The sequence below is a fragment of the Stegostoma tigrinum genome, chromosome 8 (genome assembly GCF_030684315.1).
Source record: "Stegostoma tigrinum isolate sSteTig4 chromosome 8, sSteTig4.hap1, whole genome shotgun sequence".
Lineage (NCBI taxonomy): Eukaryota > Metazoa > Chordata > Chondrichthyes > Orectolobiformes > Stegostomatidae > Stegostoma > Stegostoma tigrinum.
The window spans coordinates 54,482,690-54,501,345 of record NC_081361.1 but is presented as its reverse complement, the minus strand read 5'-3'; the positions used below and the strand labels follow the sequence as shown (position 1 = coordinate 54,501,345).

The 18,656-nt window shown below is 38.6% G+C and overlaps 1 protein-coding gene across 1 annotated transcript in view; it reads left to right on the top strand.

Moving 5' to 3' along the window:
• efcab14 (EF-hand calcium binding domain 14) overlaps positions 1-18,656 on the top strand; it is a 68,178-nt gene that overhangs the window by 10,225 nt on the left and 39,297 nt on the right. Inside the window, exons 3-6 of the mRNA XM_048539541.2 lie at positions 2,525-2,670; positions 11,910-12,008; positions 15,076-15,186; positions 17,320-17,511. Coding sequence (XP_048395498.1) covers positions 2,525-2,670; positions 11,910-12,008; positions 15,076-15,186; positions 17,320-17,511 — 548 coding nt within the window. The remainder of the gene's footprint in view (positions 1-2,524; positions 2,671-11,909; positions 12,009-15,075; positions 15,187-17,319; positions 17,512-18,656) is intronic.

The following is an 18,656-nucleotide window of genomic DNA, read 5'->3' as shown; positions in this document are numbered from 1 at the left end:
AAAATATTTACCAATTACTGTTCCTTACCAGAAACTAGTTCTGGCCAGATTTAGTTCTCGGAATAAGCTTTGGCTGTGGATGTGAGGTATACATTACGTGCAATCTGACCAATAAACCAGTAAGGTGCAAACAAAGCCGACAATTTGCTGTTTCGGTGCATATAATAGATTGTAGTAGGTGAGCAGAAAGCATGCATTTTTGCCATCCTGTATTTAGCTATATAACTATTTTGTACATGTTATTTTTCAAAGTTTAGATTATTGGCATAAGATCTGATTCCCAACAGCTTTTCAGATTCAAGTTGGCTGTTTAACAAGCTAAGCTTATTTAAGATGGATATGTGCTGATTTAAAAAGACCTGGAGATTTACTTTTAACACTCAATTTTATTGTGGAAGTTGTTTTGAATAAACTCTCGAGTCAATATCTCTCTGACATATTTATTGTATAATTTGAGTCTAGAGTTTTAGTGCCACTGTTTGAACTGACTGACCCAGTTTTATCAATATTTGGGCCATTAGTTTATTAGGAGATGTAGAGTGTCAGAATTTTCTCTCCATGTGTGACTATTCTTGAGCGTGCTTTTCAACAAAACATTGCAACAACTTCAGTTGGAATAGTATTCTTTGATCTTGGCACCTGACTTATGACTGAGATATGTTAGCTCTTCTTCACATCTCTCCTATTAACTGACTGGGTCAATGAAAAATGACGTAAATGCTGTTGCAAATGATCTTTTATGAAATACTTTGACTATATTTATCATTAAACGCTCAAGAAAACTTGTTATTCTGTAAAAACGTACTTCCTAAGCTTATACTGTTGTGAAACTATATGCTCCAACTAACTTTCCAAATTGCTGTACTTTTAAAATTCACTCTTGGGCCAAGTGCGTCGCTGGCTGGCCAGCACTTGGGGTCCGTTCCTAGTTGCCTTTGAGGTGTTTGTGAACTGCCTTCCTGAACTACTGCAATTATGTGAGACTTTGTATCAGTTGGTACAACTGAATGGCTTGCTATAGTTGAGTCAACCACATTGCATACAACTCCAGATCCAGAGCAGACCAGTCCAGGTGAGGATGGTAGATTTCTGTCCCTGAAGGGTATTAGGGAGCTAGGTTTTTTTGACAATCAGCTATGGTTTTGGGATCATCAGTAGATTCTTTAATTCCAAATTTTACTTTTATTGAATTCAGATTCTATAATCTATCATGGCAGGATACAAACCCAAGTGCCCAGAGTATTATCTGAATTTCTGGATGAATAGTCTAGCGGTAATACCACAAGGCCATCATTGCCCCTTTGCCTTTTGCTATTTGCTATTACATAATAATCCTTATTATGTCGGATTATATAAGAACAAAGAGAGAACAGGAAAAGTAGCTGATTTAATGATTTAAATACCTTTGAAATACTAGATGAATATTTGCGGTTCTGTTCTCTGAAAGGGTGGTGGAAACAGATTCAGTCGGGACTTGGAAACAGAATTTGGAATAAAATTCAATGGGGAGGATGAAAAAGGATTGTGGAGCAAGTCCGACTCCCCTGTTCCAATTAGGATGGATTGAATAGTTCTCTCTTGTGCATTATCATAAAATTATGATGCATAGAAAAAGACAAAATTAAATATGCACATTCTATTTCTGTTCAACTCCTACCTTTAAGTTGAAAATTGTGTTTGGCGATTGTTGCTTGCACTGTTATGGATGAGTGACTGACTTTGACTCTTCCAATGGGTTTTCAGATGAGGTATCCAGTAACTTTCCTCGGCCTGAAAAACACTAATAGCTTATTCCTAGGAAGAACGTATTTTTTATTTGCTAAATTTTCGTTGTTATTAGTGTATATTAATTTTGATGCAAGTGATAATTAAAGCAGTTTGTATGTTGTCAAATATCATGTATTAATCATTCTAGTTGTATGTGCAATGCTATTAGGACTATACATAGCACGTTAATGTAATAACTAAGTATTACAGATGCTGTGTTCTGAAGAAGAGTCATGTTGGATTCACAATGTTATTTCTTTTTGCTCTGTGACATTTCTAAATGAGTTCTCATTTTAATGTATAAAGGAGAGGACCATTTTATTACTGATGGTTGCAATACTTCGATCAGCACTTCTATATCCTACACTAAGCTGCAGAATACAATTCTTCTATTTGAACAATATTTCTCAGCACAGATCCTCTGTGTGGCACTTTTTGTGTTTCCTACACAATCGGCATGTGCCCACTTAACAGAATTGAGCGTTGGTTCCAAATCAGCTGTTTACACTGACGTTATTACCTTTGACACCTAAGTTGCTACAATCCAAACTCTCAAAAGAATGGTGATTTTCATCCCCTTTTATTTGAACCTGCATCTCCACGTTCAGTCTATTGCATCATCTGTATTTTTGTTTTAAACACACAGCTTATGTCAAGCTAGGAATGTTAATTGATTTAAGCAAGTCCATTTCAATTACATGTTTATGCGTTTCATGTTTTTGTCCTAAAATTAGATCTTTTAAAATTCTTTTTATAGTGGAATCTAGTCAAAAGACTTCGTTTAGTGACATTCCAAAACTAAGTGAAGATCTCCTTGCAGTCCAGAAAGATCTTGCCAACTTAGACACTGGAGACAGAGGGATTAGCAAAATATGGACCAACATCACAGAGCTGATTAAGCAAGTAAGCAATGGTAGATCTTATTACTCACCAAACTGTAGTACCTGCACAGTGGAAAACTCATGGGCTGGCAGAATTTAAGTGTTGTTTGGTTATTATCATCCCATTTATTGTATTTCTGGTTAGAACAATATTTACTGATACGAACAAGTGCTGTAGGTCTGAAACAAAAACGGATAATTTGACATTTGTGGAGCCTGATGCAAAATACGTGATGATTTCTGTTATCTGATTTATTCTGATGAAAGGTCATCAATTGACCCGAAATATTTAACATTCTTTATCCAAGTATATTATTTATCAAATATGTAGAACTGTATTCAGTTATTCACCATGTGTCTAATTGGGAATCCAGATATGGCTAATTAGATTTAACAAGAAATTAAAATAAATGCATGTTATAATTGGACATACAAAACATGTAAATATAAGTATCAAGATTGCATGTCCTTTTTGTTCCTTGATAAGATGGTAGTGTGAAAAGCAGAATTTATGTTTTTGATTATTGTAAGCACTTTGGTTACTGACTGGTGGTAGATATGTACACAAATAAAATAATGAAGTAAGTAAATGTACCCGGAGAAATCCATTTATTTGTATTTAGGGTATTTAAAACACTTTCGATTAACATTTATTGCATCTGGCTGAAATTAGTCTGCCTAGTCAGTATCAGGGGATTAAGATAATTAAAACAATGTTTATGTAGGTGAATTGAACATAGTTTGACTACATGTTTAATTGTTTTTACATTTTAAAGCTTTGCCTAAACTCTACAACGTCAATTAGTACCCGAAATAGCAAACATCCCAAAGTAATAGTTTGTAACAATCTCTTTCTTTTCTCTATGGTTTCGGAAGATGAGAGTGCTGAGGAAAACAAAATGTTATCTTTGTAGTTTATATTCCCATCTCCTGGACAGAATTTACATCGAATGATTTTGATACTGAACTAATTTTAAATATACTAAACAGGACAGTTGCCTTTGCTAAGTTGCTGTTGACCTGTGTTACTACATTCTGTGAAAGTGTTGCTACTCTAACTTCATTATCTTCCAAATCAGCCAGTAGAGTGATTTACTGTGTCATGTTTCAAGATGAGTAAGGAATTTTAGATGTAATGCAATTCTCTTGAATTTTGCTGGAAATGAATGGAATACTGAACAAAGTATTTAATGTTGGATGTATTTGATATAATTTAATCTTCTAGAGTCTTGTTAGTGAAACCTTTTTGGGTTTCTTTGTTTAAATTTCCAGTTTGTTTTATTGCTATCAAAACCAGAAGGATCACAGTGCTTTAAATTTGGTGCTTTTTGTTTAAAGAAATAAACCAGAAATTACATTTGCTGTCCACATTTGAACTTTTTCTATTATCCTCCGGCATCTTAATTTTTTGTTTTTAAAAATAGCTTGTCAATTCAGTTTTGAAATGCATCCAATGACTGAATACTTGTTGTATATTTCCTATGTTGATATATTCTCCTTTTCCCAAGTGATTTTTAGCACCTGGTGGTCCAAACTGCAATAGTTGAATATCATTGTGAACTGGGTACTTATTCAATAGATAACTATATACCAGTAAACATGCCAAGCAGATTGTTGGCTGAAGGAGTCACTTGGAGTAAATGTATAAGAGGCCAGAATTAAAGATTTGGGTTAGGAAGGTTTTGTAGGTTTCAAGAAAGTTAAACAGATTAGAAAGCCTGACAGTGAAGTGGTTTGTGTGGAAAAATGGTACACAATAATGCATCATTTGATTAAGTTGATCACTTGTTTAAGATTATACTGGTAGGTGTTCAGCTGTAAATGGACACACTCCATCCTGGTGTGCTTTACCCACCAAAATTGAAGGCAGCAATTTGTGGTTGTGGTACACTTTCTCATTTTCCAGTATTTTTGTCTCTGTACTGTTGTGATGTTAGAATGCAGGTTATGATAAATCTTCCTTCTGCTTCTGACATATGGCTTTTATATGAAGCCAGTCATAATTCTTGCTGCAATGGCACTACTGCTAAAATAGACAGAATCTGTTTCCGTATTCTCTTCTCCCATCTTAAGATGTCATTCGCATGCAGTCCATCCCATTCTAGCTTTTCCTGAGTGGCTTTGTTTTACCTCCTGTTATCTGGTGATCTGTACCTTCAAAGGCCCTCTCTTTGCCACTAATCTGTTCCAACTGCCTGGTGCTGTATGATCTTCAAATACAAGTTCAGTGAAAAGCTGTCAGCTTTACTAAGAAATCACTTCTTGCCTCTAACTGATCACAGAGACTCTATAGTGTTGAGTCTGTGTGGGTCTCCTTGGGGTGCTTCAGTTTCATCCCACAGTCCAAAGATGTGACGATTATGTGGATTGGCTGTTTAAATTACCATTGTGACCAGGGATGTGCAGGCTAGATGAATTAGCCATAGGAAGTGCGGGGTTTCAGGGATAGGATAGGGAACATTGGGTGTGGGTGGGATGCTCTTCGGAGGGTCGCTGTGGACTTGATCACTTTAAGGCAACTCACTCAGCCACCTCTAACCTGGTAAATCATGTCCTGTAAGGGTGGGGCTTGGTCCATTTTTATGCTGCCTAATTTCAGCAAAATTTGCTTTGCTTAGGTATGTTAACTGTAGAAGTGATGTGTTGTGCACTGAGGGAGGCGCTAATGATTGAGGTATTAGATGTTGGGAAGCAAGGGGTAGAGGAAGTAAATCTAGAGAGAGGGGTATAAATGGTCAAAAGGAATCATTCAGTTTTGGTTGAGGGTGGTATAAGAGTTGGCACAAATTCCTTTTGCTTGTGCCATGGCAACGAAACAAAGACTGGCCATCTCTCTGACAGTTATTTTAAAAAAGTGCCATGAATTTGGTAGTGGCTCCAATGTTATTCCTGTTGTGTGGCTAATCAGGAATCTCTCCCACATTTATCACCTGCTGTTGGTGTGTGTTGAAAGAATTGATACTTCGGTTTGTACTCATCCACTTTAGCCACGTTGAGCACTTGTTACCATGAAAACCGTGGGATGGATTTTGACCATGAAGGCCTGACCTAGAGGCAGGAACGCTGCCTACTGTGACACACATCATTTTAGGTAGTGCATATTGTTGATACAGCTTTGGGATGCTGCTTAGTTCCGTAGATCCTAAAATCCTTTTCTCGCTGCTTCAGCCATGAGCCACTAACCGCCTCCACCTAACCATTACTCCATGTATCCGGTAGCTAAGGCCAAGGACAAGGAAAGTTCCTAATGTCTCACACTCTAGTGCATTTCAAGCCGACTCCATGACAGTGCTTTGCTTTAGTTGGATAGTAGGAACTGCCGATGCTGGAGCATTGCCTTTTAAAAGTTTAGATTTCTGGCAAAAGTGATATCAATTATTTCAGAGAGACAGCCATGCTATTGAAGAATGTCTCAGCACAGATACAAGACAGTGGGAGCAGCAATTTGCACTGCACTGTAAGAAAAAGCTACAGATCTGATTGGTCGTAAAAATGAAGTTGAGGATCCACTAGGGAGCTATTATTCTCTAGGGTTTTTTTAAATTTGAAAAAGGTGCTGTGACCAGACAGGTTCACTCCTGCAGAGGGCAGGAATCTGTGTATGAATAATCTACATCCTTTTTATGTACAATGGATTGACTAAAGATGCTGTTTGGAAATTATGCATTATGCATTGTGCATTAAGAGGGTGAGACAGCATAGAGAGAAACAGTTGCCTTAACTGTAGGGTTGAGAAAACAAAGTAATTGAAAAGATTCAAAGGCAGCATTAGGATAAAGATTTCTTACACTGAAAGATTACAACCTGAAACAAACTGTCTTAAAGTGTTGTTGAGCTGGATTAAATCATGGTTTCCAGAAGTGGTTCGGGTGGTTACATGAAAGAAAAAATATTTGTGGGGCTACAGAAAGAGAGTGGGAGCGGGACTAGCTAAATTATTCTTGCAGTAATGCTAGTATGGATTTGACCAATCAAAAATGCTTATCATGAACTGCTGAAACTAACCTATAATTCTGGTTGCATAACCTTGATGTTTATGTTACAAACCTGCTTACAGTTTCAACTGATTGTTACCAGCAGTAACTCCTGTAAATCTCCCCTCCCCCCACAACATCACAAAACCAGCCCAGCTCGACCCCTCACCCCACTGCATCCCAAAACCAGCCCAGCCTGTCTCCGCTTCCCTAACCTGTTCTTCCCCTCACCCATCCCTTCCTCCCACCTCAAGCCGCTCCTCCATTTCCTACCTACCACCTCATCCCGCCTCCTTGACCTGTCTGTCTTCCCTGGACTGACCTATCCCTTCCCTACCTCCTCATCTATACTCTCCTACTCTACCTATCTTCTTTTCTCTCCATCTTCGGTCCGCCTCCCCCTCGCTCCCTATTTATTCCAGTTCCCTCTCCCCATCCCCCTCTCTGATGAAGGGTCTAGGCCCGAAGCGTCAGCTTTGGTGCTCCTGAGATGCTGCTTGGCCTGCTGTGTTCATCCAGCTCCACACTTTATTATCTTGGATTCTACAGCATCTGCAGTTCCCATTATCTCTAACTCCTGTAAAGTTTGCTTTGTTTTAAAGAGTATTGATAGCTCATTTGAAGCCTGAGATCAAATATTTAAAATGTTGTATTTGGCAGTAAACATTACATGGCTTGTTTAAATGCCGGTTAGACTTACGATGTTGCCACTTTAACTACTGTTTGATTTCTTTTCTCCAACCCTTGTTGTCCAGCAGTAGCGTCACAGGTGCCAGATAGCCTCCAGTGCAATCCTCAGGTTGTCTTTGTCTTTTCCCAGTAATGTTTGCAGTTAGCATTAACAGGCTGTTCACCTAAAGCAACCTCGGCTAATCCATTGTTGTATGCTTGTTCATCCTCATCAATTAGCTGAATAGTTCCTCTCTCAATTACCTCTGCTTAAAGATACTGACTCCATATTGTATCCTTTTTGTTGCTGTAGTGAACAACCCTTCTGAGCACTCTACCTCAGATGCATCTAATTTTTATTTAGTTTGCAAATAAGTATCAAATGGTGAGCAACATGGACTTTAAATGAACCATGAACTTCATTATTGAATTTTAGTTTCAAGCAATTCAGTGAAACTGTTTGTTTATTTGTTCACCGTTCTGATTTTAAGTGGGATACAGGTTCACTTCCTCCCTCTGGTAAATGTGTGGACTTTGCATGTTATTCCCCTTTCTGCATAGGTTTTTGTCTGGGTGCTCTGTTCTCCTCCTACAACACGATGATGTGCAGGTTAGGTAGATTGGTCATGATAATTTGCCTATAATGGCCAGAGATATGCAGGCTTGATGGATTAGCCATGAGAAATGTAAGGTACAGGGATAGGGTTGATGGTGGGGGGATATCTCGGTGGAATGTTCTTTGGGTCTGTGAGGCTTTGATGGGCTGAATCGCCTGCTTGCACACTTTCGGGACTCTCTGATTCGAAAAGATTGCTCTTTTTGTAAAAATGAAATTTGCAATATAGTGCTAAGGGCTATTGTGGCACAGTGGCAGTGCCTGTACCTCCTGAGTATGGAGGCCTGGGTTTAGATACTTCAGAAGTAGTTCATAGCATCTATTTACAGGTTGATTAGAAAATATATTACATTGTTGTTATTACCTTTATAGTGCAGTGGTAGTGAGTTTCCCTGTCTCTGTCCAGGGGTGTGTAATGACATTTCTGAATATGTTGGTTAGAAAATATCTCAGTACAGTGCTACATTTGGATTGATCTTCACTATTCACTCCTAGAACAGGTGTTATTATGTACTGAAAAAAAAATTGCCACTCTGTCCTTAAGTTATTGTACAATTATAAAGTCTGAGTTTAAAAAGTCATCAATAATAATTTTATGCATAGCTGCAATAAGATGTGGAGCATGTTAGTGTAGTGTACTTGTATGCTATGCTGGGGGCATAACATACTGATTGTTAAATCCGGTACTGGGTGTTTGATCTTGGCTGCCTGGCTAAGTAAAGCAGAGACCAAATGCTTCCCTTGCTGTTGGATCATTTTCCCTCTTTTGGTAATTTATAAACTGCCGGAAATGGTTTAATCTAATCTGGGTGGAAAGATGTTGTTCAGTGTCATAGAATAGCCACCATGTAATATAATTTTGGTGTGTAAGCCTCAGAAATGGGTGATCCAAGGTGCTCTTGTCTTTTTATTTAGAAAAGTGCCAGTCTAGAAAATGTATCTGAAATGCAAAGTTGAACGAGAGGCATTATATTAAGTTGAAGTATAAAATCAGGACAATAGTAATCAACGCATGATTGTAGATCAGTTAGAATTGACAATAAATGATCTATCTTTCAGGAGATAGAGAGGAGGAGGAATCAGAGTTCAGTGATGTTAGAATGGTATTCACTAAGGAATTCATTAGAGAAATAAATAAAATTACGTTAGTTTTTTTTAGAAAAGTCATCAGTTGCATTGGAAGTAACGTTTAAGTTGTCAAACATTGGAAATGAAATTAATGATTCCTAGAGAAAAGGCATGCATTAATGATTTTATAATTGAAAATTTTGAACAAAACATAAGCCAACAGACAGCTTTCATTTTTCTAACTAAGACAATTTCAAGTATTATAATAAAGCTATCAAAAGAGAATGTGAAAGCTAAGATCAAGAAAAAGTCCAAAAGCAATCTTTTTGTCTTGTGCTGTGGCAGAGTTCGTATTCTGTGGGTATAAAATAATGTAGTGAGGGATGGAGAATTGATTGTTGGAGCTAATGCTCTTTGTTTTTCGCAGCAGCTTACAGTGGGACATTAAAGATTGCTATTGTGATTACGGGTATTAAAAAAGGAGCAAATGTAGATCACCTGGCCCCATGAACTATGATCCTGCAGTTGAGTCTCCTTCTGAACTCTGCATGGCAGTGACTTCTGTAATCGGGCATCAATGTGTCAGCCACTTGGAGGGTTTACGATGTGGCTGCACAGATTAGAAGACCGTTGTCCTTGAGCCTCCTCTGCCATTCAAAATGATAGTAATTGACCTGTTTCAAATTTCATACTCCCATTTACCCCCAACCCTTGATTTCCCCCGCCTATCCAGAATCTATCCTTTTCTGTCTTAAAGATATTCAATCTCATTTCTCCACAGCCTGCTGACGCAGAATTCAGCATCACACGGCCCCCTCAGAGAAACAGTTTCTCTTTGCCTCTGCTCTTAATGGACCACTTCAAATTTTAAAACGGTGCTCCCTGGACTGACCACAAAATGATCCTTTCTGCATTGATCTTGTCAAGATCATTTAGGATTTTGTACATTTCAATCAACTCAGCCCTCCCTCTGTTGAACTGCACTGGAAAGACCCTAATCTGTTCAACTTGATCTCATAAGAAAACGTACTTATTCCAGGTTAAAATCTAGTAAACCATCTTGGAACTGCCTCCAACACATTTGCATCCTTCCTTAAATTAGGAGACCAAACTGCACCCAGTATTTGAAATGTAGAGTTGAGACTTTCCTATCCATTCTACTTCATTTTTATCCAGTAGTGCCTTTTAAGAAGCTGCAAATAAGCTCTTGATCTTTGTCTCAAAATATCGGATCTCTCCTTGGCTGACAGCAATTTGCACTAGGTGTCTTCAGATTGCTATTTGTAATGTCATTCAGAAAGCACAAATAACAGCAAAGTTGTAGGCTATTATGTAAAGTGTGCATTTTGGATAGGTTCTGCTTACCTGGTAGCATGTGCACAGGAGACCAAAAAATCCACTCTAAGGCAGTTTTTAAGAAATTTTATGAACACAGTTGTCCATACAGCGAACGGAAGGTGTTGATAAAAATAGAGGTGACAAAGTGTGGAACTGGAGGAACACAGCAGGGCAGGCAGCATCAGAGGAACAAGAAAGCTGACATTTTGGGTTGGGGACCCCTCTTTAGGAAAAAAAAAATGCCTGGCTTGCTGTATTCCCCCAACCCCACACTTTGTCAGCTTTGATGCCAGCATCTGCAGTTCTTGCTATTTCAGCTGTTGACAAAATGAGTATGAAGCAATGGCAAAGTTATGAAGTAATTTGCCTATGTTTTCACAGTGGAAGTAAATTTGCCTCTGTTTTTATGGATTACATTTGATATTGTAGTAGAATTAGTTGTGATGTAGAGGTCCTTGTGGGTAGTAATTAATCAAACAGAAAAGATACTGAAATTATTCATACTAATGCTGAAAATTACTTGAGCCTATTTCTGAGAAAAAAAATTGAAAACCATCAATTATACCATGAAAATAGAAAAATGGTCAAAGGAAATGGATATAAATTGGCAAGTATGGTTTTGCTTCAGCTGATAAAATACTCATCATGTGTGATTAAATTGTTAATCACTTAAATGCAAGTAAATAAAAACCATCATTGGACCTTATCTTCTAACTTTTCAGAAACATTCTCTATTGAATATGCAGTGCTAAGGATCCATAACATTTCTTAAAGTCATGCTTTGCAACTTTGCTTAAACATAATGACTTGGAACTCAGGAACGTTGAAATAGAAATAGTCTGGAAAGAAAAGATCACAGATATAGGAAAGTTCTACAGTCATAGAAAATCAGCTGAATGGTGTGAGTCCTAGGAACTATATTGGGGTTCTTACTGTGTGCATGCATGAACTAGCTTTAGAAATTGTGGAGAGTGTCTAAGCTTGTTGATGACACTAACTTACTCGGAGAAGGGTATCTGTAGTTGCTGGGTGGTGTATAAAATTGTAATGAACCATGAAAAACTTAGTGTTGATGAATACGGTAGCAACATGTGTAAGTAGTAGATGCACTACAAAATATTTTGAGTTAACAATTCAGAAATAAATGCTTATATTTACTGAGGTACGGAATCAGAATGACTACGAGGGAAATAGTCACTGGTTAAGATGACAATGCAAGTTAATGCAATAAAGCAGAGCCCAATATTATGTGACTCTAAACTATTTTAAAGGGGAAATTGGGGTCCATGGGGAGGGGGTATGGGTTTTCTGGAGTCTTCAGTGAGGATGGTTAAAATGTGTAGGTTTCTATTGCAAATTACCGCTGATATGGTCCTTAATTTTTTTTCTAGAATTAATTTCTGTAAGCAATTAATTAAGGTATGTGGAATGAATATGAACGTGAGTTAGAGTAGATTGTTTATGAGACATACACTCTGGCACAAGCTTAGTCATATTTCTGGTGAAGCTGAAGTTTGTTTTCACCTTTTTAAAGTTGTTTACTTGACCTGAGATTGGGTTTTCAAATTTTAATATGCATTCTTGTTTTGTAAACAGGTTAGCCAGCTGAATTTAGCTGTTGCTCATCTGAAAGCCGATGTTAAATCAGCATCTGACTTGATCAACCTTCCAGTCACTGTGGAACAACTCCAGAAGGTATGATTCTGTAGATTTCTTTGCACTTCTGTAGTTGACTGAAAACACTCTGATGTACCGTAGTTGTCTTTTTTTCCTCATTTGTTGTCAAGAGGTATCTTAACACTTTCCATCTTGCTGTGAACCACCCAGCCAATCTTTGTCATTTTCATCTCTTCCACATTCTCAAATACTTCATTTATGAATATTACGCAAGAAGGGAGGCAGCACCAATCCCTATGGTGTGCCACTGCACACTCAATTCTAGCCTCATAAACAGGCTTCCATCACTACCCTCTGTCTCCTATCCCTAAGCTAATTTTAGATTGATCTTGCCAAGTTATCCTGGGTCCTGTGAGATTTTACCTTCTTTACCAGTTTGCCATCTGGAACCTTGTCAAAGGCCTTACTGAAATTTTTTTCAACTACATCAATAGAAGAGTATAAGTGCAGTAGGAGTACACTTAAGAGGGAAGCCAGGATGGCAAAAAGGGGACACAGATAGCTTTGGCATGTAGAGTTAAGGAGAATCCAAAGGGATTCTACAGATACATTAAGGACAATAGAGTTACTACAGAAAGAATGGGACCCCTAAAAGAGGAGCGCATCTGCCTTTGTGTGGAACTGCAGGAGATGAGCGAGATACTAAACGAGTAGTTTGCATCAGTGCTTACTGTGGAGAAGGAGGTGAAAGCTAGAGAATTTGGGTGAGCAAATAGCAATATCTTAAAGTGTCCATATTACAGAGGAGGTGGTGATGGATGTCTTAATGCATAAAGGTGATAAATCCCCAGCACCTGATCAAGTGTACCTTAGAATTTTTTTTGGGAAGCTAGGGAAATGATTGCTCGGCCCTTTGCTGAGGTATTTGTATTATCAGTAGCCGCAGGTGAGGCACTGGAAGACTGGAGCTTGGTTAATGCCAATATTTAAGAAAGGTGGTAAGAAACACCCAGGGAACTATAGGCCGCTGGGCAAGTTGTTGGAGGGGATTCTGTGTTACAGGATTTATATGCATTTGGAAAGGCAAGGACTGATTAGAGATAGTCAACATGGCTTTTTGCTTTGAAAATTGTCTCACTAATGTGAGTTTTTTGAAGAAGTGACAAAGATGATTGGCAGAGTGGTAGACGTGGTCTGTATGGACTTTAGGAAGGTGTTCAACAAGGTACCGCTGGGTAGACTGGTTAACAAGGTTAGATCACATGGGATGTACGGAGAATAGCCATTTGCATTCATACTGGCTTGAATGTGAGACAGAGGGCGGTGGTGAAGGGTTGGTATTTGGCCTGGAGGCCTGTGTGCTGCATGGATTGGCACTTGGCCCACTACTTTTGGTCATTTATGTGAATGATTTGGATATAAATATAGGAGGTACGGTTAGTAAACTTGCAAGTTATACCAAATTTGGTGAAGTAGTGGACAGCCAAGAAGTTTGCCTCTGTACAATGGGACCTTGATCAGATGGATAGAGGTGTGGCAGATGGAGTTTAATTTAGATGAATGTGAGATGCTGCATTTTAGAAAGGCAAATCAGGGCAGGGTGCACACACTTAATGGTAAAGTCCTGGAGAGTGTTGCTGAGCAATGAGACCTTGGAGTGCAGTCATAGGTAGACAGGATAGTAAAGGTGGTATTTGGTATGCTTGGCTTTATTGGTCACTGCATTGAGTGAAAGAGTTGAGAGGTCATGGTGAGGCTGTACAGGATGTTGATTACGCCACTTTTGGAATACCGCATTAAGTTCTGGTCTCCCTGCTGTAGAACGGGCTGCAGAAAAGATGTGCAAGGAAGTTGCCAGGATTGAAGGGTTTGAGCTATAAGGAGAGGCTGAATAGGCTGGGGCTATTTTCTCTGGAGCATCAGAAGCTAAGGGGTGATCTTATAGAGGTTTATAAAACCATAGGGTAAAAAGACAAGGCCTTTTCCCCAGGTGTGGCAGCCTCAAATTAGAGGGTTTAGGCTTAGGGTGAGAGAGGAAAGATTTTAAAAGGACCTGAGGGGCAAGTTTTTTCATGCAGAAGGCTGTAAGAGGAAGTGGTGGAGGCTGGTACAGATATAACATTGAAAAGGCATCTGGATGGGTATGTGAATATGAAGGGTTCAGAGGTACATGTGCCAAATGCTGGCATAGGGTCAGATTGGGGTGTATGGTCGGCGTAGACGAGTTGGACCAAAGTGTCTGTTTCTGTACAACACTGACTACTTCCATGATTGGGGTGGCTCAGTGGTTAGCACTGCTGCCTCTGCGTGCCAGCAACCCTGGGTTTGATTCCACCCCTGGGTGACTGTCTGTGTGGAGTTTGCAAGCTCTGTGTCTGCATCTGCATGGGTTTTCTCCTACAGCCTAAAGACGTGCAGACTAGGTGGATTTGCCATGCTAAATTGCCCATAGTGTTTAGGGAGGTGTAGATTGGGTGGATTTATAGGGGAATGGGTCTGGGTGGTATGCTATGTGGGTTTATGTGGACTTATTGGGCTGAAGGACCTGTTTCTACACTGTAGGGATTCTATGAATAAGTAAGGGCAGGTTGTCAATTGCAGTGTGAGTCTTCTACTCATATTTGTTCTGTTGCCTTAAATTCCACAAGTGGGAATGGGGACCTATCCTGCAATTGAATCCCACGACCATTTTTAAGTTCCACTCAACTCGGGTGAAGGCGTGAAAATCTGTGGCACTTTTATGCAAAGAGAACGGAAGGAAATTAGCATATGATGCGTAAGTAGGCTTTTGTGAGGTTCACCTTGAATGGAACAGCAGGCTAGAGGACCATATGACCTACTTCTGTTCCCATTTTTTATGTTCTTAAAATCCATTCTTCACCAAACACCATTCCAGGAATATTTCTCACCACATTCCTTGCACTCTTTCAAAGAGAAGGACTACTGTTGTCAAAGGCAGCAAATTCTGGACATGCCTGTGGTGTTCCTATCCAGATAATTGATATCAAAATAAGTTGACCATGCTGTATTAACACACACTTCTGAAGGCAAATGCTTTTGATTTGTCCAAAATAAAAGTTTGCATTAAGTAATAATTGCGGAAGAGAAATATTTTTGAATAGCATTGAATTTTTTTTATTGCAAGAGTGTTGCCACAATCGGGAGCACGCTCACCAGTGTTCAACACGATGTTGATACTGTGCAGACTGCCTTTGAGGATCAAAAGAAGATGGTGGACACTCTTCAACAAAATAAGGTGAGGACTGCTGCAATTAAAAGGAATGAGGATCAGAATATTTCATACCAGGAAAACGCATTCTCTTGTGATAATTGCAATGTTCTAGAAAAGTGTGTATATACCTAATTTTACATCTATAATTTGAGACTGGCATGTTAACGAGAGTTGGCAGACCTACTGCAACTGTTGTATAACTCCGACCTGAGTAAAGTTTATGCTTGGTATGCCACTTTGTCTTCTGAAAGCTTTGAAACATTATTGTTTGACCAAGTTGTCTACCATTTTCTCTCAGTAAGCAACTTTATTGAACATATTTTCTAGTGATGTTGTGTGCAAATAGGATATTCAGAATGAACTGCAGAAATATTGGTTTGTTTACTCCTTTGCGTAACAGCTGTAAAGTAGTGTTGTGGTAACATAAGAGTAGACAATAAGTTACAAAGATTCAAGTTGAGCTTAATATTCTGATACATATGCCATTCCATAGTATTAGATGGCACAGGAAAGGAAATGGCCAGGATCAGTTACTCACCTGTTGCTTTAGCTAATCTAGATTGGACTAAGTAGAAGTGTGTTCCAGTGGCTCCTAATGGTTCCAGGTTGGCAAAAAAGAAATCCATGGCTTTGTCACTGATGCCATAGAATCATTTAGTTCCAGTGGACCATACTGAAATCACATAACCTATTGTTATAACTTAAAGGTAAACCATTAATTCTTGAAAGCAAATTGGACTCACTTATTAGCTAATGGGAACTGCAGATGCTGGAGAATCCAAGATAACAAAGTGTGGAGCTGGATGAACACAGCAGGCCAAGCTGCATCTCAGGAGCACAAAAGCTTAGCTCCTGAAATGCTGCTTGGCCTGCTGTGTTCATCCAGCTCTACACTCTGTTATCACTTATTAGCTGAATGTTTTAAACTGCAAGGTTTCAGGTTTTAAAATACAAACACTCACCATACAAGAGTTAAAGCCTGGATATCCTTATTGTATACTACTTGATGGAAATAACAGGAAAATGAGCTCTGTTATATTTTAGAGAATCTCAAAGATCTCTTCACTTTTGAAATCTAACCAAGGCATTTCAGTGGTCAATTAAGAATCAACCACATTTGCAGTGTATCTGGAGTCACATACAGGCAGATTGGGTAAGGTTGGCAGATTTCTTTTCTCTACAAAGTTTGTACAAAATGATAATGACATTGCAACTACTGAGACCTATTTTTGATTCCAGATTTACTAATTGAATTTTAACTTAACAGCCATGGTGGATTTTAATCCATGTCAGTTACTGAATTACTAGCCCAGTACAATACCACTGCATCATCTCTGTGGCGTTATTTACAATATCAGGGAGTTCTCCCTGTGAATCTGTCCAGTATCTTCTGAAACAGTAAGCCTGTATTTGATGTTTATCACACTTGCACAGATATAGCCTCTTTATCAGGATATCTGCGTATATTGTACGACCACTGAAGTCCTCCTAAAGGGTTGTTGCAACGTATGTTGAGGTTACAAATAAGAATTGATAAGATTTCCAGAAAACGTAGATCTTAAGCGAGCATTTTCTCAAAGTTCTGGAAACTAGAACTAAGTTGTTAGCATATGCAAAATGTGAAAATTTGGAAGGAGGATACTGCTGTAAATGCGAAGAGAATTGGTGTGAACACTGCTTCCTGTGGGATCTGATTGTTTACTATGTTGTGCGTGGCTGATCTGATCTCCAAAACGAACACAGGACTATCAGTTGTGGATAATGGAATTGAATAACTTTCAGGTTTCAGCAGATGTTTTTGGAGAGTTTCAGCAGTATACCTGTGTGCCAACCTGTCAGAAGCACAGGTTAAGCCAGCAAAGATGGTTCCTATCTTCAGACCTGTTTTGGAAACTGATCTCAGTTTGAGGAGCCAGTGATAGGACCTGCATGGACTATTTGCTGCCCATGTGAAAGCCTGTCTGATGGGACTTCTCTTCCAGGTGGGGCTCAGTCTGTTTTGCAGGTGTTCCTGGAGCTTTGTTATTTGAGAGTGGGGGCAGTGTGGTCAATCAAAATGTATACTTTGACATAAATGAAACCTGTTTAAAGCAACACTTTTCTTAATACACTATCCATAACTGAATTTGATTGCATCTTTTATTTCTCTGTTTTCAGGACATCTTGGACTTGCGTGATGAAGTAGGTGAGGTCAATGCCACCCTCCTATTTTACCATGCAAGCAATGATGAAAAGCTGCAGCACATAGATTTTGAAGTTCGTAATCTCAGCCAGAGAGTTACATTACTGGAAAAAAAATTACTAATTGCTAGTAATGTGACTAAAACTGAGAATGTAAATGGCACGGTGGTAAGTGTAATCATTTTGAATCCTGAATAGGAACTTTTGTTTCAGATTTTGTTCTGTTGTGGTCTGTTAGAAAGGTGTGCCTTTTGAATGCAAGGATGTATGCTTCTTTAAAAAAATAAAATCTATAAATTAAAATAATTTAAATTGTAAACCAAGGTTTATTCTGAACCCATCATATTTAATAATAATTGGATAACTGAGTGAATAACAAATCTGTTCCAAAGGGCAAAGTTTGAGAGGTTGGTTTGTCAACCTAACAATCCACAATTCAGTACCATGGTCAAATATATGAAGTTAGAGAATGTGTCCCCTCCAGAATCAATAGGTCGTTCTAACAAAATATTGAAGGAGATCTCACCAAGTGACGTGTATTTGTAATTTAAGGAACTCACTCACATTGACTTATAGAGGGCATTCTTTTCCGATTTTTGTTTGTTAAAATTAGCTTGTTTGTAAATGAAAACTTGCGTTAGACCATAATTGTTATGTCTTCAGTGAACCATAATATGGAGCAAATGTAAATCACAAATAACCCTAAAATGGCTTGAGAAAGTTATTGGGCGATTAGACTGAAATTACATTTTGCTCTGGCGCTGCACCTTAACTATAATCATATGTGGTTTGTAGACCTCAAGATGAGGATTGCTCCAGCTGTGAGTTGAATACTATTTTTACAAATAGATATTAGCGTCAAATTAGTTTTCGTCAGATCATTCAGATTAAATGCAAGATAAAGCTTGGTATGCTCACGACAGCAGGCTTGATCAGCAACTATTCAGTAGTTTTGTGGCAGCCTGCAAACAAGAGTATAATTTCCTGCTTGAAATTGTGATGTATCTTGAACTGCTTTCATTGGATCGATCCTACAGGCAGAAAACGTTTCTGAGAGAAAGCTATTTAATTGCAAGTAGTGTGAACTAGAAAGCCACTGTCTTTTTAAAAAAAGCAAATTAGGGATCCTGAATGCTGATTTATTAGCATATGTGCCAAACTAATGCTGGTGTTCAAGGTCAGAGACCCTTTGACTACCTCAAACTTGCCGAACTTCTGAACCAGCAATGTCTTCAGATGCATTGAAGAATAATTTAATTAATCTTCTCTGATTTAATGCCTGAGAGCTGACTCTCTTAGAGATTTCTATCCAA